The 25,970-nt window shown below is 50.7% G+C and overlaps 1 protein-coding gene across 2 annotated transcripts in view; it reads left to right on the top strand.

Annotated features, from left to right (window-relative positions):
• The window catches only part of ACADVL (acyl-CoA dehydrogenase very long chain), a 50,415-nt gene that overhangs the window by 9,827 nt on the left and 14,618 nt on the right, over positions 1-25,970 (top strand). For both annotated transcript variants that reach the window (XM_073564063.1, XM_073564064.1), the window contains exons 2-6: positions 12,600-12,642; positions 12,728-12,802; positions 16,609-16,681; positions 16,787-16,851; positions 17,507-17,641. In XM_073564063.1, coding sequence (XP_073420164.1) covers positions 12,600-12,642; positions 12,728-12,802; positions 16,609-16,681; positions 16,787-16,851; positions 17,507-17,641 — 391 coding nt within the window. The remainder of the gene's footprint in view (positions 1-12,599; positions 12,643-12,727; positions 12,803-16,608; positions 16,682-16,786; positions 16,852-17,506; positions 17,642-25,970) is intronic.

Below are 25,970 nucleotides of genomic sequence, written 5' to 3'. Positions count from 1 at the left end.
TGGAGGATGCAGGAGTGGGTAAGGCGCAGCTGAGCTGCAGGTGCACGCTGGACACGCAGGGGGTGCCCCCCTGCCCCCCCCCCTCTCCATTCCCTCTCTGGAAAAGAAAAAAAAAAAAAAAAAGGAAAAGCGAGGAGTAAAAACGCCTGGCTCATGCAATATGGCCACGGAGGGTAAAGCACACACTTTTTTATTTTTTTGTTTTTTACGCTGCATACATCTCCTGTAGAGGAGCTTGGGCTGCTAAGCAGCCTGAGCCAGGGCCAGGACCCAAATGGGAGACCTAAGCCCAAACGTGCCCAGGAGCCCCCCTCCGGTAGCTGAGTCCAGAGAGCCAAATCCTCCGGAAGGCTATCACTATGGCGTCGCTTACAAAGGCGATCGACTCTTCATGCCCGGAGAAGGGTCCTCCATCTCACGAGAACCCTGGGCCTGCAGGGGCCGCTCACATGCCAAACAGATGCCAAAGGAACGCACCTACAGAGGTCTTTCCGGGTTGCCCGGTGCCTTGGCATCTGGGAGTTCAGCTTCACTCTCTGTCACCTATGTTTGGGAGCAGGCAGAGTGTGGATTGGGACTCAGGTGCTCCGCCGGACCTGGATATCCGGAATAGACAGTCTCAATGGAGCTGTCAAGCAAGCCTTGGGGGTAGAGAATGAAGTTACCCTGGCCTTGAGCCATAAAGTAGCCTTTAGACAGGCCAGGCGTCCGCACGGAGTCTTTGGCACTCACCCAGAGTTTGAAGGAGTCAGGGACTATGGAGGCAAGATAACCATTTGCCCCTGAACTCTGTGAGAGAAAAAAAAAAAAAAAAGAGATCGACGGAATCACCAGTGGTGGATCCACCAGTATTTCGTCTGGCCTCGAGGTCCATTAAGAATCCCTCTGATAGGCTCATTGAGAGCTTGGCTCGATTAGTGTGTTTGCAGCGTCAGCTTCAGCGCTCGCCCCCTCCTTTGCGGTGCCACCCGCCATTCTAGGCCGAGCGTGACTGCATTCGTCAGGTGGCTGCCGCTAAGCAACTTGAGCCTTGGCCGGAACCCGAATGGGAGACCTGCCCGCGCTAGCAGGTCTGGGGTCATGCGTTACAACAGGGTGAACCAAGGCCATGATGTCATGGTCTGAGTCAGTGAATAAGGCTTTGCGGGATAGAGACCTGCCTGCGGAGGTCACAATTCAGATTCCTATGGCCAGAGACTACTTGATCAATGCCTCCTTGGATGCAGCCCATTGTGCAGCATTGGCAGCCGCTAACGCGGTAGCCATTAGGAGATCCCCTTTTGTTAAGGGCTTGGCGAGAGGATTCTATTTCCAAGAGGTCTCTGACTTCCGTACCCTATTAAGGGCCTGTTCGGGGAAAGATTTGGATCAGTGCATTTCTGACGCGGCAGGAGGAAAGAGCAGCTTCCTTCCACAGCAGAAGATCAGGCAACCTTTTTTCCTAGTTTCTGACATAGTTTCGGGTCTTTCGCAACTCCGGGGGGACGGCGGCAGCCAGTTCGGCCGGTCCAAGTCGCCCCAGCCAGAACAGGGAGCGACAGGTCTCATGTAGACCCAATCCAGTGGAGGGTTCCGCGCCCGCCAGGTCGAGAGGTGCCATGAACCCCCAGCCAAATGACTCGGGGAGCATTATGGGCGACATCAACAGGGCAGGCGGGCGCCTGCTCTTATTTCGTCATTCTGGGTCGAATTAGCACACAACTTATAGGGGACGAAACTGGTGTCTACGGGTACGCCTTACAGTTTGAGGAACCCCCAAGACGGTTTTTGGTCTGCCCAACTTCCCAAGGTACAGTCCAGGGCAGGGACGTTGCGGGAGGCCGTCAGGTCACTCCAGGACGACAGGTCATTATTCCATACCAGAGCTCGAGAGGGCTCAGAGGTTTTATTCCAATCTCTTCACAGTCCCCGAAAGGGATGGGACAGTCAGGACGATTTTGAACCCGAGGCGCCTGAACAAGTTCATCAGGGTCACACATTTCAGGATGGAATAGCTTCGTTTGGTTATATCGGGCATGGTGCAGAGAGAATACATAGCCTAAGTCGGTTTTTAGGATGCCTACCTGCATAGGCGTGAGGGCCGTCTTACACTCTCGGGGCATAGTCGTCTTGCATACTTAGACGACCTCTTGGTGAAGGGTCCCTCTTTTTGACCATGCAAGGAGAATGTCAGCGTTACGCTAAAATACGCTATTCCGCTTAGGATGGTTGGTCAACAGGGAAAGGTAATACCTTGTCCCAACCCACAGGATTTTCTTCCTAGGAATGATCTTCGATACCTCCCGAGGGTTGGTGAGTCTTCCTCAAGACAGAGCCGTACCGCTCCAGCAGGGAGTCCGGAAGCTCCAGCAGCCAGTTCCTCGCTCCATTCGTTTCGGGATGAGGATGCTGGGGAAGATGGTGGCAGCAAGGAAAGCGATTCCATTTGCCCAGTTTCCTTCCTTCTCCCGCTACAGCAGGCTCTCTTGTTAGATTGGGATAAGAATCCATTTGCCCTCGATCAGCGGTGCCAGCTATCCTCTCAGATCAGATAGTCACTGGAGTGGTGGACGGTCAGATCTTCGCTTCTTCAGGGTAAACCTTTTTCCCCAGAGCACTGGCTAGTGGTCACAACAGATGCCAGCCTCCTGGGCCTGGGGAGCAATGTTTCATCACTACAGGACTCAGGGCCAATGGTCGCGACAGGAGGCACGCCTCCAGGTCAACTTGTTGGAGATACGTATAGTCCAGCGGACGCTGCAGTATTTTCGGCACTTCCTAGCCGAACCACCCGTTCGGAGTCAGTCAGTCAATGCCACGGTAGTGGCTTACGTAAATCATCAAAGGGGCACGCGCAGCAGGACAACCATGCGTGAGACGGGACACGTCCGGCAGTGAGCCGAGAACATCCAGCGGTATTTTTGGCGGGCCACATCCCAGGGGTAGAGAATTGCGCAGTCTACTTCCTCAGCCGACAGGAGGTCGTGGCTGGGGAGGGGCCCGGCACCCCGAGGTTGTTCAGCATATTTGCAATGATGGGGGACACCAGATGTAGATCTGATGGCGTCCAAAATGATCGCCAAGGTGCCCGTGTTCGTTGCTCGGGCACGGGTCCCACGAGTGTTCGGGGTGGAGGCATTGGTTCTACTAGGGGACCAGTTTCGCCTTTCCATACCTGTTTCCTCCGTTGCCATCGCTTCCAGGAGTTATCAGAAAGATCAAGGTAGAAGGGGTACCAGTAGAGCTGCTGGCACCAGATGGGCCCTGACGGGCATGCTATGCAGATCCGATACAGCGGCTCACTGACATCCAGTGGCGATTGCCGCAGTGTGCGGATCGGCTGTCCCAAGGACCGATCTGCCACCCGAACTCGGGGGGGCCCTGGGTTACATGGCATGGCCGTTGAATCTTGGATTCTAGCTCAAGCGGGGTTTTCACCACGAGGTGGGCGCTACAATGGTTAGCGCCAGGAGGCATACCTCGGCGAGAGTCTATTGTTACTCCTGAAAGTTGTTCTTTACTTAGGATCGAGAGCATGGTCTTTCGCCCCAGACATTCTCTATTCCCGGCATCTTGGCCTCTCTCCAGACGGGCCTAGATGCAGGATTAGCCCGAGCTCTCTTAGAAGTCGGATATCGGCATTGTCCTTCCTATCCGAGTGTAGAATGGCTACTAATATGCAGGTAAAGGCTTTCATCCAGGGAGTCTCTCATCTAGTACCTCCCTATAAGGCGCCAGTGGGCACCGGGGACCTTATCCTAGTCCTGAGTGTTCTGCAGGAAGCTCCCTTTGAGCCGCTACAGGTCTTTCCTTTACCATTTCGTTGTGGAAGGGGGTATTTTTGGTAGTCGGCACCCCAGTTAGACGATTGTCGGAGTTGGCGGCGCTGTCGTGCAGAGCACCGTTCCTCGCTTTCCGCAAGATAAGGTGGTGCTTAAGTCAGCTCCCCCCTTTTTTCTTCCAAAGAGGTGTCCTCATTCCATATCAAAGAGGATATTGTCTTGCGCTCGTCCTGTCCGGTATCAGTGCATCGCGTGGAAGAAGCGCTGCACACGTTAGGCCTGGTAAGAGCTCTCCGGAGGTACGTGTCAAGGACAGCACCCTTTCGCCAGACGGATGCGCCGTTCGTGCTCCCTGAAGGGCCCAGGAAGGGACTCGCTGCCTCAAAAATCGACCATAGCCAGAGGGATCCATTTAACTATTCAAGAGGCCTATCGCATCAGAGGGGCGCTGGTTACATGAGGGATCAAAGCGCATTTTACTCAGGCAGTGGGCACCTCCTGGGCGCTTCGGCGGCGGAGCAGGTATGCAAAGCAGCAACCTGGTCCAGCCTGTACACGTTTACTAGATGTTACATTGTCCATACTCAGGTTTCGGTGGATGCGAGCCTGGGTAGAAGGATTCTCCAAGCAGCGGTAATGCACCTTTAAACAAGGGATGCATGGAGCTTGGACAGGTGAGTCAATCTCCCACCCAGGGACTGCTTTAGGACGTCCCACAGTACCAGTGTCCCCCAATGAGACGAAGGAGAAACATGGATTTTTGTGAGTACTCACCGTAAAATCCTTTTCTCCGAGACGCTCATTGGGGGACACAGCACCCACCCTGTTAGCCTGTTGGCTCTTGCTTATTTGATTAATGTGTATGTTGTGGTGAATGTCAGGGTGGTCCTTTGCCAGACATATTGTTTACTGCATTAAGGCTAATGGTTATTGCTCTCCTACTGCTTTTGCACTAAACTGGTTTCCGCCCGCAATCAGGGCGGGGGTGTATGTGGCGGGGGAGGAGCTAACCTTGTGTTGTATTGCCTAGTGTCAGCCTCCAGATGGCAGTAGCATACACCCACAGTACCTGTGTCCCCCAATGAGCGTCTCGGAGAAAAGGATTTTACGGTGAGTACTCACAAAAATCCATGTTTCAGCGACGCGATTGGCATACACAGTCTGATCCTCACCGGATCGGTTTGAGGATGACCGAAGTTTATGGGGTTGGTACAAGTTCCGTTTGTCGACTTAGTCCATCGGCGTTACTGTTTTGTTTGCCGGGTCTGTGGTGGATGGTGAAGTCCAGAGGTTGTAGGGCTAAACTCCACCACAGCAATCTGGCGTTGTCTCCGGACACCCGATTAAGCCAGACTAGGGGATTATGGTCCGTTAGGAGGGAAAACTGTCGTCCATACAAATATGGTTGCAACTTCTTGAGTGCCCATACTACCGCCAGGCACTCCTTCTCGATAGCCGCATAGCTTACTTCACGGGGCAGTAGTTTCCGACTCAGGTAAGCTACCGGGTGTTCTTGGCCATCCGGCCCGACTTGGCTCAGTACTGCCCCCAATCCAAACATAGAAGCGAATGTGTGAACCAGGAAACGTTTAGTTGGATCGGGTGCGGCCAATACAGGGGTATTGGTGAGGGCGTCCTTTAGTTGGCGGAAGGCTTTCTCACACTCTGAGGTCCAGGTTACCTGGCGGGGTTGGTTCTTACGGGTCAAATCAGTGAGGGACTTGGCTACGCTGCTGTAATTGGGAACGAATTTCCTGTAATACCCCGCTGTCCTTAGAAACACCATGACCTGGGTTTTGGTGCGTGGGATGGGCCATTTGGGTATGGCCTCAATCTTGGCTGGTTCTGGTCGTTGTTTCCCACTTCCCACCCAATGCCCTAAATACTGAACCTCTGCTTTGCCCACGTGACGCTTGTTTGGGTTCAGGGTGATTCCGGCCTGGTGGATCCTGTCCAATACTGTCTCTAGGTAATTTAGATGCTCTTCCCATGTCGCACTGTAGATGACGATGTCGTCCAGGTAGGCACAAGCATAGTCCTGGAGACCATCCAGAAGCCGGTCAGCCAGCCTTTGGAAGGTCGCCGGGGCATTCTTCATCCCGTATGACATAACTCGAAACTGGAATAAGCCGAACGAGGTGACAAATGCCGACTTGGGAATAGCGTCAGGACTAAGGGGAATCTGCCAGTAGCCTTTGCATAGATCGATGGTGGTCAAATACTTTGCCCCCGCCAGCCGGTCTAACAACTCATCCACATGCGGCATGGGGTATGCATCCGTCACTGTTTTCTTATTGAGCTTACAATAGTCTACACAAAACCGTGTAGTCCCATCCTTCTTGGGCACTAACACTACGGGGGATGCCCAGGGACTATCTGACTCTTCAATGACCCCTAAACGCAACATCTCTTGTATCTCTTGTCGCATCCCTTCTCGAACAGACTCAGGGACGCGGAAGGGGTTTTGTCGCAGGGGGGGGTCTGATCCTGCGTCTCAACCTTGTGTTGTGCCAGGCGAGTGTACCCCGGTCTCTCTGAAAACATCCTCTGTCGCTGCCTCAACAACTCCTCCGCCTGCTGTCTCTCCCGGGAGCCTAGGTCTTCACCCAAGTGTACCTTGTCCCATGTTTTAGACTGAGTCCTTTCCCCTAAGACATCCGGCAAGGGAATTCCGGCTAAATGCTCTGCTTCAGGTGCACAGATGGCCACTACCTCTTCAGGGCGCTCCCGGTAGGGCTTCAGCATATTCACGTTGAACATGCGGATAACCCTGGGGTCGTCACAATCTGCGACATTATAGGTTGTGTCGGCTATTTTCCCCACTACCTGGTAGGGCCCCTGCCATGCAGCTTGAAACTTATTCTGCTTAGTGGGCTCTAACACCAGGACCTTCTGTCCTATTTCCAAAGTGCGCTCTCTGGCCCTCCGATCGTACCATATGCGCTGGAGCCCCTGGGTCCCCTGCATGTTCTCACGTACAGCCTGAGTCAGCTCCTGTAGGAGGTCCTGGAATTCTAGCACATAGGGTACAATAGGTACCCTGTTGTGAATGAGTCACCGTAGGAGGCAAAAACAGAAATACTAGCTAAGTCCAGAAAACCAGAGAAGTTGACAGCTATCGGATTGCAGACCCCTGAACCTATCAACAACAACTAGCAGTAGCCGTGGGGGGTTCCTACGGTGCCCTAGACCCCTCGATCACAGCCGGAGAACTAAATAGCCTAAAGACAGAAAGGGAAATCTAAACTGCCCCAGAGCAGACCCCAAAGCAATAGGCAGCCCCCAACATATAATGATGGTGAAGCAAGATGAAAAAACACTAACACAGATAGAAAGATAGCTTGGGCCCCATCATTTGCTCAGCCTAACTAAATAGGACAGGATATAAAAGCTGCTGTCTGCAATCCACAAAAACCCTATCAAAACAAGAGCCAACAGACTGATCGGAAAAAGGCCCTGAAGACGCTAGGCTTCAAAAAGACTAAATCAGTACTCAGGTATTTTCTGAAGACAGAGCAAAAAGGAATTCAGCTCACCCCAGCAGGGAATGGCAGAAATCCAGAAAAACAAGGCAAAACAAAACCAAAACACAAATGCAAAAGGCAGAGCAGAAAACTTAGCTTTTGAGGAGCAGGAATCAGACTGGTCTCCTAGAATCCCTCAGAGAAATCACCAGCAAGGCAGAAGGGCGTCGGCTGCCTTATATCCAGTCAGCAATTCCCGTCACCCAGTCATCATCATCCTGCTCAGGTGCTTGGTAATCAGCCTCACTACCTTCCTTCACCAGAAGAGGGAGTTCATCAGACCTTAATGGTGAAGGGGAAAATGAACTCACAACAGTACCCCTTCTATGAGGCCCTCCCCTTCCCAGTGTTCCAGCAGTGTTCAAGTCTAGGGGTCCCCTTAACCGTCTCCCGTATACCAGCTCGAACGGGGAGAACCCCGTGGATTCTTGGGGAACCTCCTGATAGGCAAACAGGAGGTGTGGCAAGAATTTCTCCCAGTCCCTGTAGGTCCTGGTAAAAGTCCCAATGAGCTGTTTTAATGTCCCGTTAAAGCGTTCACACAACCCATCGGTTTGCGGGTGGTATGGGGCGCTTCTAATGGACTTTACGCCGCACAGCTTCCACAGTTGGTCACCTCTGCTGTAAACTGGGTACCCTGGTCCGAGATGATCTCCCGGGGAAATCCAACCCGTGAGAACACCTGGAGCAGTGCGGCCGCCACCGTCTCTGCCAGTATGTTAGGTAACGCAATCGCCTCTGGATACCGTGTGGCATAATCTTCCACTGTCAATATATACTTTTTCCCGGACGGACTGGGTTTGGCTAACGGCCCTATCAGATCGACCGCTACTCGGCTAAATGGTTCCTCCACAATCGGGAGGGGGCGTAATTTGGCCTTGCATCGATCCCCCGTCTTGCCAATGCGCTGACAACTGTCACAGGTCTGGCAGTACTGACGAACATCATAGGTTACCCCCGGCCAAAAGAAGTTTTGTGTCAGACGATGCCTGGTGCGACTGACGCCGAAGTGCCCGGCCAAGGGTATATCATGAGAGATTCGCAGTAGCTCCAGCCTATACTTCTTTGGAACTACCAGCTGTTGTTTTATAGTGGGGCTCGTCCCTGTGTGGTGCTGCTCTGTGATCCGGTAGAGGAGTCCCTGCTTCCATACAAACTGTTCCCCTTCTAGTACTCCTCTCCCCTCCTGTGCCTTCCCACGATATCCCTCTAATGAAGGCTCCTCAAGTAACTCCCTCTTAAATTCATCTGGGGTGGCCCAAGAAATGTGTCTGGCTATGGGAATATGTGCAGGGCTGGGATGTCTTACCTGGGCCTCCTCTGAGTGTGATTCCGCCTCCGCAGCTCGAGCTTGTCTCCGGGTGGTCACAGGATAGGTCTCAGCCAGAGGGGCCACCGAGAATGCAGACAACATGGGCCCCAAGTCGTTTCCCAGCAAGACGTCCGCAGGCAAATCCTCCATCAAGCCGACCTCAACAAGGCCATCCCCGACTCCCCAGTTCAGGTGAATCCTGGCAGTGGGTAGTCGATGTATAGCTCCCCCTGCTACACGGACTGCCACTGTCCGGTCCGTCTTCTCTTGGTCCCTGACGAGATGAGGCTTCACAAGGGTCAAAGTTGCCCCGGAATCTCTTAGTCCCTGCATACGTTTCCCATTGACCCACACGACCTGTCGATGCTGTTGTCGATTATCTGCCCGGGCTGCCTGCACGGGGTCTACTTCATGCAGCACTTCCTCCATCTCTTCCACCCCTTGGTTAGTCGTAGCCCCCAATGCCGGGTCAGCTTCACCTTGGTAGCAGTGTACAGCAGCCCGGCTGAAGGTAGCTGTTCCCGCCTTTGGCCACTGGGTATGCTGAGTCCGGTTGGGGCATTGTCTTTGCAGGTGGCCCAGCTGACGGCAGGTGTGGCATCGCGCCCCAGGGGGACTGTGGTAGGCCGGGTTTCTAGCTGGTCCCCCTACAATCTTCGGTGGTTTGGGGCCTTCCTGGTCCATGGGCGGGCCCCTAGTGACCACCTTTGATCCGGAGAACTGCGGCCTCCTGGCATCATGATGTTCATTGGCCAGACGAGCGGCTTCCTCAAGAGTCATTGGCCGCCTGTCCCGAAGCCACTCCGGTGTCTCGGGGTTTAGTCCATTAAAGAATTGTTCTAACAGGAAGAGCTGGAGGACGTCCTCCTTAGTGGTTGCTTGGCTCCCTTGTACCCACTGTAGCAGTGACTGTAGTAATTTACAGGCCCATTCAGCGTGGTTATCGGTTACGTGTTTTATAAGTCCGCGGAACTTTTCGCGGTATGCCTCTGGTGTCAGCGATACCGGGCCAAGATCACTTCTTTGATCCGTTCATTGTCCATACAGTCCTCATCAGGTACCGTGCGATAGGCGTCCGCTGCCCGGCCTGTTAACTTGCTGGCCAGAATCTGAACCCGTTCCTCCGGCTTCATTTGATGAAGGGCACACTGCCGCTCAAAGTCCTGCAGAAAGCCATCAATGTCTTCCTCTGCCTTCCCCAACTGTCGGAAGGCATTATACTGGATCTTTTTGTGGCTTACTGTTGACGGTACCTGGTCGAAGGCCAGACTTCCCCCGGCTCGCTGACTCTCTTCTCTCCGCTCTGCCATCTCCATCTTGGCCAGCTCCACTTTGGTCCGCTCTGCCATCTCCATCTTGGCTAGCTCTATCCTGGTCCGCTCGGCCATCTTTTCCTTCAGATCAGTACGCACATCAGCCATCACCTCTCGTATGATCTCTACTGCAGGGTTTTGGCCATAGAACGCCAGTCTGTTCTTTACCTCCCTCTGGAATTCGGTCTCCTCCACGTTCACATTGGGGGGGCACTGCACTGTCTTGTTCCATGATGGCTGCTATCAAATCCGCTTTTGTTTTGTTGATGGCGATCAACCCTCGGGCTTCCACCAGATCTTTTAATGTAGTCCTCTTTAACTTCTGGTAGTTATTTTCCATTCATTCCTTTCCTCCTGTAGAAGGGGTATCAAATCCCGCTGTCTGCCACCACTGTAACGGGGTCTTCCTATCTCGGGTACCTCTTTCAGTACCGCCCCGTGTTTTTGGAGGTCCGCTCTGCGTTGGCTGGAGTCTGAATGAATGATGCTGGCTGGAATTCCTTGTTTTCATTGGCGCATATAAAAGATCTCTGCTTCTCCATGTATTTCCAGTCGGACAACACTTTACTCACAGGGCACAGAATATATCACACAGATACAGAGGGCAGGCCAATAGAAAAGCGGCAGGCCAGACATGCATTACAAAAGCCGCAGGTGGCCGGAGCCTGACGATGTTTACTGTGGAAATTACAAAGATGGGGGGAGGGCGGACAAAAGGGGAATGCCTGATGCATTAGGGACATGCATCTCACATAGAACCTATTATCCATACATATAACTGCACAACATATTCTGGGTGCTGAGTTGTTCTGTAACACCCCCTAAGTCCTGACGCTGTTTCCAAGTCTGCATTTGTTACCCCGTTCGGCTTATTCCAGTTTCGAGTTATGCAATTCGGAATGAAGAATGCCCCTGCGACCTTCCAGAGGCTGGCTGACCTGTTTCTGCATGGTCTCCAGGACTATGCTTGTGCCTACCTGGATGACATCGCCATCTACAGCGCGACATGGGATGAGCATCTAAATCACCTACAGACAGTATTGGGCAGGATCCACAAAGCCGGAATCACCTTGAACCCCAACAAGTGTCGCGTGGGCAAAGCAGAGGTTCAGTATTTAGGACATTGGGTCGGAAGTGTGAAATAGCGACCAGATCCAGCCAAGACTGAGGCCATAGCCAAATGGCCCACCCCCCGCACTAAAACCCAGGTCATGGCGTTTCTAGGGACATCAGGGTATTATAGGAAATTTGTTCCCAATTACAGCAGCGTAGCCAAGCCCCTCACTGATCTGACCCGTAAGAACCTCCCCGCCAGGTAACCTGGACCCCCCCGAGTGTGAGGAAGCCTTCCGCCAGCTAAAGGACGCCCTCACAAATACCCCTCTATTGGCCGCACCCGATCCAACTAAACGTTTCCTTGTTCATACAGACTCTGTTTGGACTGGGGGCAGTGCTGACACAAGTCGGGCCGGACGGTCAAGACCACTCGGTAGCTTACCTGACTCGGAAACTACTGTCCCGGGAAGTAAGCTATGCGGCCATCGAGAAGGAGTGCACGCCTGGCAGTAGTATGGGCACTCAAGAAGTTACAACCATATTTGTATGGACGACAGTTTTCCGTCCTAACGGACCATAATCTCCTAGTGTGGCTTAATCGGGTCTCTGGAGACAACGCCAGATTATTGTGGTAGAGTTTAGCCCTACAACCTCTAGACTTCACCATCCACTACAGACCCGGCAAATAAAATGGTAATGCCGATGGACTAAGTCGTCAAACGCAACTTGTACCAACCCCATAGACTTCGGTCATCCCCAAGCCGATCGGTTAAGGATCAGACTGTGTATGCCGATCGCATCACTGAAAAGGGGGAGCCGTGATACAGAACCCCCCCAGCACCCCAAATAGGAGATGCATGTATGATGCAATGTGAGATACATATACCCCTAATGCAACTGACCGGCTGCGACCCCTGGGCAGAGGTAAGCGAGATATCCCACTTCTGACCTCCCCCCACCTTTGTAAATCCCACGGCTATTGTAATGTACGACTGGCGTCTTAATTGGAGCCTGTTATCTACTGGCCCGCCACATATTAATTCCTGTCCTCTGTATGTATATATATTCTGAGACCGGTGAGTAAAATGTCACACTGGAAATACGTGGAGAAGCAGTTGTCTTTTACATGTTCCCATGTTACAAAGCCTTTCGAGCCAGCGTCCTTCATTCAGAAGTGAGGAAAAGCAGAGTGGACCTCCTGAGAAACGGGGTGGTAATGCAAAGAGGTATTACAGCACAGAAGACCCCGTTACAGGGGGGTATGTCTGAGATCTGTGCAGATGATGGGGTGCATTTTATTATCATTGCACCCACATTATTCCTTGTTCCCCTGTGAGTTTTGATATCTGCTTAACAAAGATGAGAAGCCCCACTGCCCGTTGTTAACCCTTTATGGACTGCGGGCATTTTCAGGGGTCCCACCGTACTCCACGCAGGACAGAGATGTTTGACCACCATCAGCATTGGGCATAGCTGCTAGGAGCGCTCCCACATGAGAGCGCTCTACCGGAGCACCACACATCTAGGGGAGCCTGGGCGGGAGTGGTCCGTGTCACCCGCTGATGAGTTGGGGTGCATATTTCATTATATTTGGTGTCTCCCTGTATCTGACTGATGTATGTGTATTACACAGGACCCAGGCTGGATGTGTCCGGGGGTACGCCCAGTCCGCACAGGTAGTCCCTGTCTGTCACCTGTCTGTGTCCCTCACGTATTCTCCCCTTGTGATACTTACCTTGTGCATTTCATTGCTTCCTTCAGACTGTTTTGGATAAAGATGGCGTGTCCGCCTCAGCGACCTCTGGACATGTCCACGTGACACAGAAGAGCTCTCCAGTAAGTTGTGCGCCACACATTGACTCAGATATCTTGTTCTGTTGTGTATGAGGTGTCGCAGGGAGCACAGTGGGAGCAGTCATACACCTGGGTATATGGTACTGATGGGTGTAGTGTACAGTGGGAGCAGTCATACACCTGGGTATATGGTACTGGTGGGTGTAGTGTACAGTGGGAGCAGTCGTCCGTCTGGGTAGATGGTACTGGTGGGTGTACTGTACAGTGGGAGCAGTCATACACCTGGGTATATGGTACTGGTGGGTGTACTGTACAGTGGGAGAAGTCATACACCTGGGTATATGGTACTGGTGGGTGTAGTGTACAGTGGGAGCAGTCGTCCGTCTGGGTAGATGGTACTGGTGGGTGTACTGTACAGTGGGAGCAGTCATACACCTGGGTATATGGTACTGGTGGGTGTACTGTACAGTGGGAGCAGTCATACACCTGGGTATATGGTACTGATGGGTGTAGTGTACAGTGGGAGCAGTCATACACCTGGGTATATGGTACTGGTGGGTGTAGTGTACAGTGGGAGCAATCATACACCTGGGTATATGGTACTGGTGGGTGTACTGTACAGTGGGAGCAGTCATACACCTGGGTAGATGGTACTGCCGGGTGTAGTGTACAGTGGGAGCAGTCGTCCGTCTGGGTAGATGGTGCTGCCGGGTGTAGTGTACAGTGGGAGCAGTCATACACCTGGGTATATGGTACTGGTGGGTGTAGTGCACAGTGGGAGCAGTCATACACCTGGGTATATGGTACTGGTGGGTGTACTGTACAGTGGGAGCAGTCATACACCTGGGTATATGGTACTGCCGGGTGTAGTGTACAGTGGGAGCAGTCGTCCGTCTGGGTAGATGGTGCTGCCGGGTGTAGTGTACAGTGGGAGCAGTCATACACCTGGGTATATGGTACTGGTGGGTGTACTGTACAGTGGGAGCAGTCATACACCTGGGTAGATGGTACTGCCGGGTGTAGTGTACAGTGGGAGCAGTCGTCCGTCTGGGTAGATGGTGCTGCCGGGTGTAGTGTACAGTGGGAGCAGTCATACACCTGGGTATATGGTACTGGTGGGTGTACTGTACAGTGGGAGCAGTCATACACCTGGGTATATGGTACTGGTGGGTGTACTGTACAGTGGGAGCAGTCATACACCTGGGTATATGGTACTGGTTGGCGTACTGTACAGTGGGAGCAGTCATACACCTGGGTATATGGTACTGGTGGGTGTAGTGTACAGTGGGAGCAGTCATACACCTGGGTATATGGTACTGGTGGGTGTAGTGCACAGTGGGCGCAGTCATACACCTGGGTATATGGTACTGGTGGGTGTACTGTACAGTGGGAGCAGTCATACACCTGGGTATATGGTACTGGTGGGTGTACTGTACAGTGGGAGCAGTCATACACCTGGGTATATGGTACTGGTGGGTGTAGTGCACAGTGGGCGCAGTCATACACCTGGGTATATGGTACTGGTGGGTGTACTGTACAGTGGGAGCAGTCATACACCTGGGTATATGGTACTGGTGGGTGTACTGTACAGTGGGAGCAGTCATACACCTGGGTATATGGTACTGGTGGGTGTACTGTACAGTGGGAGCAGTCATACACCTGGGTATATGGTACTGGTGGGTGTACTGTACAGTGGGAGCAGTCATACACCTGGGTATATGGTACTGGTGGGTGTAGTGCACAGTGGGCACAGTCATGCACCTGGGTATATGGTACTGGTGGGTGTAGTGCACAGTGGGAGCAGTCATACACCTGGGTATATGGTACTGGTGGGTGTACTGTACAGTGGGAGCAGTCATATACCTGGGTATATGGTACTGGTGGGTGTACTGTACAGTGGGAGTAGTGATACACCTGGGTATATGGTACTGGTGGGTGTACTGTACAGTGGGAGCAGTCATACACCTGGGTATATGGTACTGGTGGGTGTACTGTACAGTGGGAGCAGTCATACACCTGGGTATATGGTACTGGTGGGTGTACTGTACAGTGGGAGCAGTCATACACCTGGGTATATGGTACTGGTGGGTGTAGTGCACAGTAGGAGCAGTCATACACCTGGGTATATGGTACTGGTGGGTGTAGTGTACAGTGGGAGCAGTCATACGCCTAGGTATATAGTACTGGTGGGTGTAGTGTACAGTGAGTAGTCAGATACTGCCGGGTGTAGTATACAGTGGGAGCAGTCGTACTCCTCGGTAGTTGGTACTGCCGGGTGAAGTGTACAGTGGGAGCAGTCGTACACCTGGGTGAATGGTACTGCTGGGTGTAGTATACAGTGGGAGCAGTCACACGCCTGGGTAGATGGAGCTGCCGGGTGTAGGGTACAGTGGGAGCAGTTGTACGCCTGGGTAGATGGTACTGCCGGGTGTAGTGTACAGTGGGAGCAGTCGTACGCCTCGATAGATGGTACTGCCGGGTGTAGTGTACAGTGGGAGCAGTCGTACGCCTCGGTAGATGGTACTGCCCGGGTGTAGTGTACAATGGGAGCAGTCGTACGCCTCGATAGATGGTACTGCCGGGTGTAGTGTACAGTGGGAGCAGTCGTACGCCTCGGTAGATGGTACTGCCCGGGTGTAGTGTACAGTGGGAGCAGTCGTGCGCCTCGGTAGATGGTACTTCCCGGGTGTAGTGTACAGTGGGAGCAGTCACACACCTGGGTATATAGTACTGGTGGGTGTAGTGTACAGTGGGAGCAGTCGTACGTCTGGGTAGATGGTGCTGCCGGGTGTAGTGTACAGTGGGAGCAGTCGTCCGTCTGGGTAGATGGTGCTGCCGGGTGTAGTGTACAGTGGGAGCAGTCGTACGCCTGGGTAGATGGTACTGCCGGGTGTAGTGTACAGTGGGAGCAGTCGTACGCGTGGGTGTAGTGTACAGTGGGAACAGTCGTACGCGTGGGTGTAGTGTACAGTGGGAGCAGTCGTACGCCTGGGTACATGGTACTGCCGAGTGTAGTGTACAGTGGGAGCAGTCGTAAGCGTGGGTATATGGTACTGGTGGGTGTAGTGTACAGTGGGAGCAATCGTACACCTGGGTAGATGGTACTGCCGGGTGTAGTGTATAGTGGGAGCAGTCATACGCCTGGGTAGATGGTACTGCCGGGTGTAGTGTACAGTGGGAGCAGTCATCCGTCTGGGTAGATGGTGCTGCCCGGGTGTAGTGTACAGTGGGAGCAGTCGTACGCCTGGGTAGATGGTGCTGCCGGGTGTAGTGTACAGTGGGAGCAGTCGTCCGCCTGGGTAGATGGTGCTGCCGGGTGTAGTGTACAGTGGGAGCAGTCATACGCCTGGGTAGATGGTACTGCCGGGTGTAGTGTACAGTGGGAGCAGTCATCTGTCTGGGTAGATGGTGCTGCCCGGGTGTAGTGTACAGTGGGAGCAGTCGTACGCCTGGGTAGATGGTGCTGCCCGGGTGTAGTGTACAGTGGGAGCAGTCGTCCGTCTGGGTAGATGGTGCTGCCGGGTGTAGTGTACAGTGGGAGCAGTCGTACGCCTGGGTAGATGGTACTGCCGGGTGTAGTGTACAGTGGGAGCAGTCGTACGCGTGGGTGTAGTGTACAGTGGGAGCAGTCATCCGTCTGGGTAGATGGTGCTGCCCGGGTGTAGTGTACAGTGGGAGCAGTCGTACGCCTGGGTAGATGGTACTGCCGGGTGTAATGTACAGTGGGAGCAGTCGTGCGCCTGAGTAGATGGTACTGCTGGGTGTAGTTTGTGAGCGCGTGTACAGGTGTTGTATTCATATACTCTGCTGTCTCTGTTGACTGACTGCTGTTCTTTGTTCGTCTCCAGGAATCTTTGTCATTTGCGGTGGGGATGTTCAGTGGATTGATTCACACACAACAAGTTTTCCCATATCCATCAGGTAAGATACTGTGAAGACTGTGAATGTATCTGATGCTCCACACCCCACCATCCACATCTGACCTGTGAGTCCTGTCCGCTCTCATTGTATCTTCTCTACTTGTAGTGTTGAGTGAGGAGCAGGCGCAGTTCCTCAGTGAGTTGGTCAGTCCGGTGTCCAGATTCTTTCAAGTAAGAAAACTGCATGATATGTAGATTATGTAGGAAAGGGGGACTAGCCAGAAAACATCTAGGACAACGGGAGATAAGGCAGGGACGGGGGACCTCGAGGCGGGGGCGGTGGACCTCTTGGGAGGGTTGGGGGGGAACGATGCAGGAGGGGCAAGGGGCGGGAGACGATGCGGAAGATGACGCGGGAGGGTCTGGGACGGGAAGCGACGCTGGATGGGAGGCGACGGACAGGGGTGGGAGAAAAGGGACGGGCGGGAGGGTCAGGGAAGGGAGACGATGCGGGAGGGTCAGGGATGGGAGGCGACGAGCAGGGGCGGGAGATGACGCGGGAGGGTCAGGGACGGGAGGCGACGGGCAGGGGCGGGAGATGACGCGGGAGGGACGGGAGACAATGCGGGAGGGTCAGGAGATAACACTGGAGGGTCAGGGACGGGAGGCGACGCTGGATTGGCAGGTGCAGGAGACTATGTAGGATGTCAGACATAGTTAGATCATTGAGGAACTGTTAGGAAAGTCGTGAAGACTAAGTGCCATAATTGGGGTAATGACAGTGTTTGCTCCTTGAGGACGGGGTATTAATTTGTGCAGCACATCTTGAAGAACGATTTGTAAGAATGTCTTATGTAAGGTGTCTTTCTGTATCTTCCTATTTTAGGAGGTTAATGATCCTGCTCTGAATGACGACCTCCAGAGAGTGGATGACAAGTCCATGTCTGCTCTGAAAGAGCTTGGGGCGTTTGGTCTGCAAGTGCCCGCAGAGTTGGGAGGCTTAGGACTGAATAACACACAGGTACTGGACTGTGACGGGTGGAGAGTATGTCACGATTGCAGGCTCTCTTGGACATGTTAAATTTGTTACTGTGTGCGACAACTGTATTACTGGGGTTAGAGCTGAGCCCTGGTCCTCACTGCTGGTCTACAGTGGTCAGTGCATCATGGGCAGAGGTCTCAGCAGGGCAGAGGTCTCTGCAGATTTCCCACCTTCACCTGTATAACCCTGAATGCTGTTGATCAGTTGATGTGTGTTTGTATAATGAAGGTGAGGAGACATGGGATGGGTCAGCCGGCGCCCAGGTCCGCTAGCAGGAACCGCATGGACTTGGGATTGTCCTGCTTAACGCCCGCTCTCCTGTTATCGTGGGCATAATACTACTCACACAACACAGGATGAGGGCAAAACAGTGCGGTGATACTTTATTGAACCACAAAGCAGGCAGATAACACACAGAACAGTCCCAGCACAGGACCCAAGATGGTGCACATTAGAGTCTCACCCTTCCACTGACCCACCGGGATAATGGCAGCTGTAATGTCAGAGCTCCCAAGGTCACTACCCCACCTGTGATACACACACACAGAGAGGAGGTAATGACAGGTGTAGGAAGATGACAGGCCATAGAGTCCATACAAGATCCAAAGCCAGTTGACGTGAGAGTCACCACCTGGCTTCTCTGAACATCTCAATGGAGCGAGGCGACCATCGGATCCCAATCCTGGCTTTCTCCAAACGTATCCATGGTTCAGCGATGGTCACTGGATCAGATCTGTGTCCTTCCAACTGGAGCCGATCACTTCTAGGTTGTTTCCTATAGAATCATAGATCCGTGTCCCTTGTGATGGTGCCATGATGGATTGGCTGCAGTCCTGTCTCTTGTCCGTTGGGTGTTTTGCAGAATGTCTGGCTGTGTCGCTCTCCCAGTCTCTCTGCCACTGAGTCTCTTTATACAGAGGCATGTAACCTATTTTTAGACTTGCCCAGTGTCCTTCAGTCCACCCTCACAGATAAGAAGAAGAAGGTGATGACCAAGTTGCCTTGTTTGATTATGTAATCTGCTTGCATAGATTTTCCTCCTCTATTTTTAAAATCAACAAACTATCTGGGCCAGACAATGTATAATTAGCAAATCAGTGGCCCTCGCTATTCATCAAGGATAAGAGCACACTATGTTATATCAAATATCAGCTAACAAGTCTGTTTTCTTGACCAACCTGAAAATAAAACTTTAATCCAAAAGCCAACATACAGATAAAAAGTCAATTTTTCTTGGTTTGCTAAACATACAGTCATATGTTAAAGTTTGGGCACCCCTATTAATGTTAACCTTTTTTCTTTATAACAATTTTGGTTTTTGCAGCAGCTATTTCAGTTTCATATATCTAATAACTGATGGACTCGGTTATATTTCTGGATTCAAATGAGGTTTATTGTACTAACAGAAAATGTGCAATCTGCATTTAAACAAAATTTGACCGGTGCAAAAGTATGGGCACCTCAACTTAAAAGTGACATTAATATTTCGTAGATCCTCCTTTTGCAAAAATAGCAGCCTCTAGTCGCTTCCTGTAGCTATTAATGAGTTCCTGGATCCTGGATGAAGGTATTTGTGACCATTACTGTTTACAAAACAATTCCAATTTAGTTAAGTTTGATGGTCGCCGAGCATGGACAGCCCGCTTCAAATCATCCCACAGATGTTCAATGATATTCAGGTCTGGGGACTGGGATGGCCATTCCAGAACATTGTAATTGTTCCTCTGCATGAATGCCTGAGTAGATTTGGAGCGGTGTTTTGGATCATTGTCTTGCTGAAATATCCATCCCCTGCGTAACTTCGACTTCGTCACTGATTCTTGCACATTATTGTCAAGAATCTGCTGATACTGAGTTGAATCCATGCGACCCTCAACTTTAACAAGATTCCCGGTGCCGGCATTGGCCACACAGCCCCAAAGCATGATGGAACCTCCACCAAATTTTACTGTGGGTAGCAAGTGTTTTTCTTGGAATGCTGTGTTTTTTAGCCTCCATGCATAACGCCTTTTTGTATGACCAAACAACTCAATCTTTGTTTCATCAGTCCACAGGACCTTCTTCCAAAATGTAACTGGCTTGTCCACATGTGCTTTTGCGGGCGACTCTGTTTGTGGCGTGCTTGCAGAAACGGCTTCTTTCGCATCACTCTCCCATACAGCTTCTCCTTGTGTAAAGTGCGCTGTATTGACCGATGCACAGTGACACCATCTGCAGCAAGATGAGGCTGCAGGTCTTTGGAGGTGGTCTGTGGATTGTCCTTGACTGTTCTCACCATTCTTCTTCTCTGCCTTTCTGATAGTTTTCTTGGCCTGCCACTTCTGGGCTTAACAAGAACTGTACCTGTGTTCTTCCATTTCCTTACTATGTTCCTCACAGTGGAAACTGACAGGTTAAATCTCTGAGACAACTTTTTGTATCCTTCCCCTGAAAAGCTGTGTTGAATAATCTTTGTTTTCAGATCATTTGAGAGTTGTTTTGAGGAGCCCATGATGCCACTCTTCATAGGAGAATCAAATAGGAGAACTACTTGCAAGTGGCCACCTTAAATACCTTTTCTCATGATTTGATACACCTGGCTATGGAGTTCAAAGCTCAATGAGGTTACAAAACCAATTTAGTGCTTCAGGAAGTCAGTAAAAAGTAGTTAGGAGTGTTCAAATCAAGAAAATAAGGGTGCCCATTCTTTTGCATCGGTCAAATTTTGTTTAAATGCAGATTGCACATTTTTTGTTAGTACAATAAACCTCATTTGAATCCAGAAATATAACTGAGTCCATCAGTTATTAGATATATGAAACTGAAAAAGCTGCTGCAAAAACCAAAATTGTTATAAAGAAAAAAGGTTCACATTAATAGGGGTGCCCAAACTTTAACATATGACTGTAGTTGTCTGGATAATTAAGATCTAATCCCGTTTCTTCACAGAGGGTATGTGACCTCAGGATGCCCTGCCCTTTACCGGGGTTGTACAGAATTATTAGCTGCTCATTCTCCTGAAGCAAAAAGATTTTGAGACGTCCCAGATTATTCAATGTCTACAGAGTGCGCAGCTCACAGAACCAGCACCACAGAGACATGGTCACTGTGAGGAGGCTGAGCCCGACCACCACTGAGCGTGACGCACAAGTGGAAATATCTCGTCCATATTGTTTACAGGTTTTATGGGCTGATGAGAGAGACTCTGGAGGGAGTAGGTGGATGGGTAGACCTCCACTTTCCCTCAGACCTCAGCAAGGTGTGCACTGCTATTTTTTGGGTGGGATTATTAAAGAAGAGCTTGTTGGACCTTTTTAATGTTGAAGATGGATCGCAGTCCCCTCCCAAACCTCCTGTCTGTGTGATTAGAAGTCACTTTCTTCCAGCACTGGAGCAGGAAAAAGCTGAAGGTTTTCCAATGGCCCTCACAGTCCCTAGATCTGAACATCTTTGAAAATCTGTGGCTAGTCTCAAAATAGCAGAGGAAGCAAGACGACCCAGGAATCTCAGAGAACTGGGGGAATTTTCCAAGGAAGAATGGATAAAAGCCCTCAAACAAGAAATAAGACTGTCTGGCTACAAAAAGCATTAACAAGCTGTGATACTTTCAGAAGGGTGTGTTACTAGGTACTAACCATGCAGCCCAAACTTTTGCATCTGCCCATTTTCCTCTTTTGTAATTAAAAAATGACAAAATATAGATATATTTAAAAAAAAAAATTGTATGCCTCAGTGTCTCCTATTTGATGTGTACACAGCAGTCTGTGTCTCCTTTTGTGATTTGTATACAGCAGGCTCGGCATCTCCTGTATGATGCGGATACAGCAGGCTCAGCATCTCCTGTGTGATGCAGATACAGCAGACTCGGCATCTCCTGTGTGATGCCGGTACAGCAAGCTCAGCGTCTCCTGCGTGATGCAGAGACGGCAGGCTCAGAGTCTCCCACATGATGCGTGGCAGAGCCTGCGCGCCATAAGGAGCCTCTTCCATGAGTAGCTGAACGGTGAGCCCTTCCACCTCGCCTCCTTTTTCAGCTGTTCCTCCACTCTGTAAGTGGCAGAGCACGCACAGCCTGAGTGCCAGAAGGAGCGCACGGTGAGTGTGAGTAATGCTTCTACCCGCCGCCATTGGAGGCCGAATTCCTCAGAACCACTTTTTCATGACGCTCAGAAATAAATAGATACAGCAAACACCTGCTGCATTTTTGCTCTGTGACGCTGCCACCCTGCAGCATCGGTACGGACCAGCCTTGGAGCCAGTCAGGCCTTATTAACCTGTTAGAGGCCGTTGTCAATTGCAACAGTGGCATCTAGATTGTTAAAGGGGGAGAAGACTCCCTTTTTAACACTATATCTGATGGTTGCGATCTGACCCTGAGGTCATCTGATGACCCCACAGTATGGTGGCCTGATAGGCCCAGCTATAAGCAGAGTGTAACAGGCACCATCTCACTGACAGGTCTCAGGCCTGCAGGTCATGTCCCACAGTGGGACAACGTGAAATAAAATGTGTAAAAAAAAAAAAAAAAATGCAAAAGCAAACCACCAGAAAAGCCGTCTCACCAGTAAAAATAAAGAAACGTACACATTGGTATCGCTACACCCCGCGCTATAAGGCCTGTGCGCACATTGCAGGTTTGTCACAGAACCTGAAGGGTTTCCTGGTGCGACGCATGAGTCCTGAAGTCTCCTGTACCCAGTGCTGGTGTAATTCTGCATCTCGTCCATTCTTTTAGTGTTTTTGCTTCTGATTTCACGTTATACTAATGAGCGAAGAGAATATGCACACGTCCTGCCAGCGCGTTTCCTGCCGAGATGCAGAATTGTCTGCAGTAAGTCTTCACATGGGCACAAACCCTGAAACTGTCACCTTATTCTGTACAGAGGACGCCAAGAATGTCGCTTTTACATCGTTCTGACCCACAAAAATGTAATAAAAAGCGATCAAAAGGTCACATCTAAAAAAAAATAGCTTAAATGAGAACGCCAAATCGTCGCACAAAAAGCAAGCCCTGATGCGGCTCGTAAGGCAAAAAACCTCCAGCTCTCAGAATATGGCGCTGCAAAAAATAATTTTTTACAAGCGTCTGTGTCAGTAGCCAAACATAAAAACTCGATATAAATCTGTAATGGCCCCGATCTGAAGAATAACGTTGCCTAATGTATAAGTGTGTGTAGCCCACTCACTATCTCTCTATCCCCCACCCCCTCAGGATGGCTGGACCATCACTGTAAATACACACCTGTACTCTATCTCCCCCACCTCATTGTGGATTGTAAGCTCTCACCAGCAGGGGCGGCTTATTGTGCTTTAATTATTGTATTATTGTTGACGTTGTCACTTATAACTGTTCTGTCTGAAACGGTTAAACTGTAAAGCGCTTCGGAGTATGTTGGTGCTATATAAATAATTAATCATCACTTATACCGCATGTCAATAAGTATCCTTGTACTGCTCTCTGTTTATTCCACTTCCCAAACATCGAGACAAGGCTCGGCTCTCATTTATCTTGCGCTCTCCACTGAGCACTTACATCGGAGTCTCCATGTAAATTCCCCAAAACTGCGATTTGGACAAAACCCCTGATGGAATCACTCACTTAAGAGCAGATGGAGTCACTTTGGACCTGTCTGTGTTCCAGTGTTGTCCCATCATTTTAGGTGTCTTGTTAGTGTGGGAGATCACAGATCTGTGCGCACCTAAAAAGATGGAGACCACCGGAGTATGAAGTGTCTCCATCTGCCTCATGGTGGGTGGTTCCCTCGGAGATTTCGTGTGAATTGTATTTTTGTGGGATTTGCACTGAAACCCAGAGGTAAGTGGTCAGCGTAGAACTCAAGAATGTTATCCCAGCCTTTTTCTGGAAGTGATCGAATAATATTATGTACCCCAAAATGCTACCAATAAAAGCCCTAATTTATCCTGCACAAATCCAGCCCCCATTCGGGTCCGTCATCTGTCACTGGACTTATAGGGGGTCCCATGTTACTGGTGGAACTAAGATTCTGGAAAAGCGATATGGCTCCCATCCCCTCAAATAAAATCCATTGCAATCAGTGCCACCAGATCCAAATGCCCTCTTTGCATTTACAAATGCACAGCAGCTGGCCACCATATTTGGCATTGCTGTAGTGGAGAATGTACCAGAGAGTCACCCCCCAGCCTGTACACATGGACCATACTGTAATCCGGCTTACATTAGCAGTCCTTACCCTGTATCTGGTGGGGTCATGCTTGTCTTTGTTCCACTCTGCAGGGGGCATCTCCAATACACAAACCTGTAGAGAGACTGCAGACAGGGTTTCTGGAACGTTCCTAATCCTTGGAGCTATGGTTAAGGGGTTGGGTGTTGGGATCAGCCCCCTTCTTGGGCAGAGATACTAAGAGTGGTAGGACAATAAGCCACATGGTCAGATAGTTGATGCTGTGTGCTTTGAAGGACAGGGATCTGCAGCTGTGGCTGGATCCTGGTATCATGTATGGAGATTGGAGATCATTTGGCCACATGGAATTGTGATGTCTCACCACCCTGCTGGATTTGAGGACTGAATCTATAGACTGTTGTTGTGTGGTGACCTGCGAAGGGCTGGGATCTTATGCTGAGGCGAGCTCCCAGTGACCGTGTGTATTGTTAGAAGCTGCCACGTGGGACTGTGTTGTGTCCCTCCTCTGCTGGATCCATTGAACTCATCCAAGGACTATTTCTATTTCCCTGGCGTCGGATTGCCGGGTGGCGGCCCCGGATCTGTTTCCCTCTTGGTGTGGACTCATTACGGACGCTGCAGAATTACCCTCATTTGTGTTGTCCCAGTTCCCTGTTCCAATAAATCTTGTTGGATTGTTTATCGGCCTGGTGTCTCTTCCTGCTCTGTCACATACCCCGTCACAGAGAGTGCCCCTAATTTCTGGCTGCAGTCCCTAGAAGCACAAGCCACGTGCAATAACCGGGCACAGAGCTGCGGAAGTCTCCAGAGGTGTCATTTCCGATATGGGTCACTTGTGGAGGTTTCTTTTGTTTTGGTCCCACAGGGGCTCCGCAAATGTCATTCAAAATCCAATTGGTGCTCCTTTCCAAACAGTGGTGTCCAACCACATATGGGGGCTGCCACTGTCAGATTTTACGTGACGTCTTGGGGTCCATTCTCCCCTTCTATCCCTTTTCCTTTATGTCTGTGGAATGCCTGATTGGTGACACATTTCCTGATGGCAATTTAGAGGGGTTGCAGGTTTTATAATGGTGTCACTTTTGGGAGTTTACGATATTGTGGCCTCTCAAAGTCCTTTCAACAGTGAATCGGTCCAGAAATAATTGGATTTGTAAATTTCCTTGAAAAATTGCTTCTAAATTTTAACCCTTCTAACATGGTAATGAAATAAAGGGACATCTGAAAAATGAGGCTGACCACAAGTAGAGACCTGGGCAAAGTGTCTTACCAGCTGCTGCGTGTCGGGCATCTTGTGTCGGTGGCAGAGGAGCAGTCGCTGTTTGAAAACCGCTTATAATTTTCAGCCATGTTCCGGTATCTTCACAAAAAAAACTTATGAACTTAAACTTGCCACTAACAAAAAGAACAATGTGTCACAAAAATAGTCGGGGAGTCTAGAAGCTCCCGAATTGTCACCACGTAAAGTGGTGCATACCCAATGTGACAAAGGGGCTCCGTCATTAGGGGGCTATAGCACAGTGTGGTCCAGACGTGCACTTCAGTACCCAGCTCAGAACACATCCAAATACTGCCCAAAGCCACCTCCAGATCTTACGGGAAAGAAGTCCTGGATTTGACCACAGCTAGCCCTCGTCGGTGGAGACAATGGTTCCTACACAAAAGCTCTCCTGATGGGAGCATCGTCACACCGTGCTGGTAATGTATAGGAGAGTCGAGGAGCGATGGAAATGATCACCACGTCCTAGAGAAGGGCTGAGGCAACACAGAGCGTCTAAGTAAAAACTAGTTATCCAAAAAGATCAAGGAAGCGTATAGCCATAAAATAACATAGCTTTCTTAGAATAAATACAAAAATAATAATAATAATCTTTATATAGCGCCAACATGTTCCGCAGCGCTTTACAGTTTAACAGTTTCAAAACACAAGTCATAAGTAACAACGTTAACAATATAATAATTAAAGCACAATCAGCCGCCCCTGCTGGTGAGAGCTTACACTCTACAGTGAGGTGGGGGAGATACAGAGTACAGGTGTGTATATACAATGATGTATTTACAATGAAGGTCCGGTCATCTTGAGGGAGTGAAGGATGGATGGAGATAGTGAATGGGTTACACACGCACACTTACACATAGAATGACTTTGATTAGTGAACGTGATA

Source organism: Dendrobates tinctorius, unplaced genomic scaffold, assembly GCF_039654945.1.
Source record: "Dendrobates tinctorius isolate UK_male_01 unplaced genomic scaffold, ASM3965494v1 ptg000424l, whole genome shotgun sequence".
Taxonomy (NCBI): Eukaryota; Metazoa; Chordata; class Amphibia; order Anura; family Dendrobatidae; genus Dendrobates; species Dendrobates tinctorius.
Note: the sequence above shows the minus strand (reverse complement) of the source record. Positions and strands in the feature narration are given on the sequence as shown.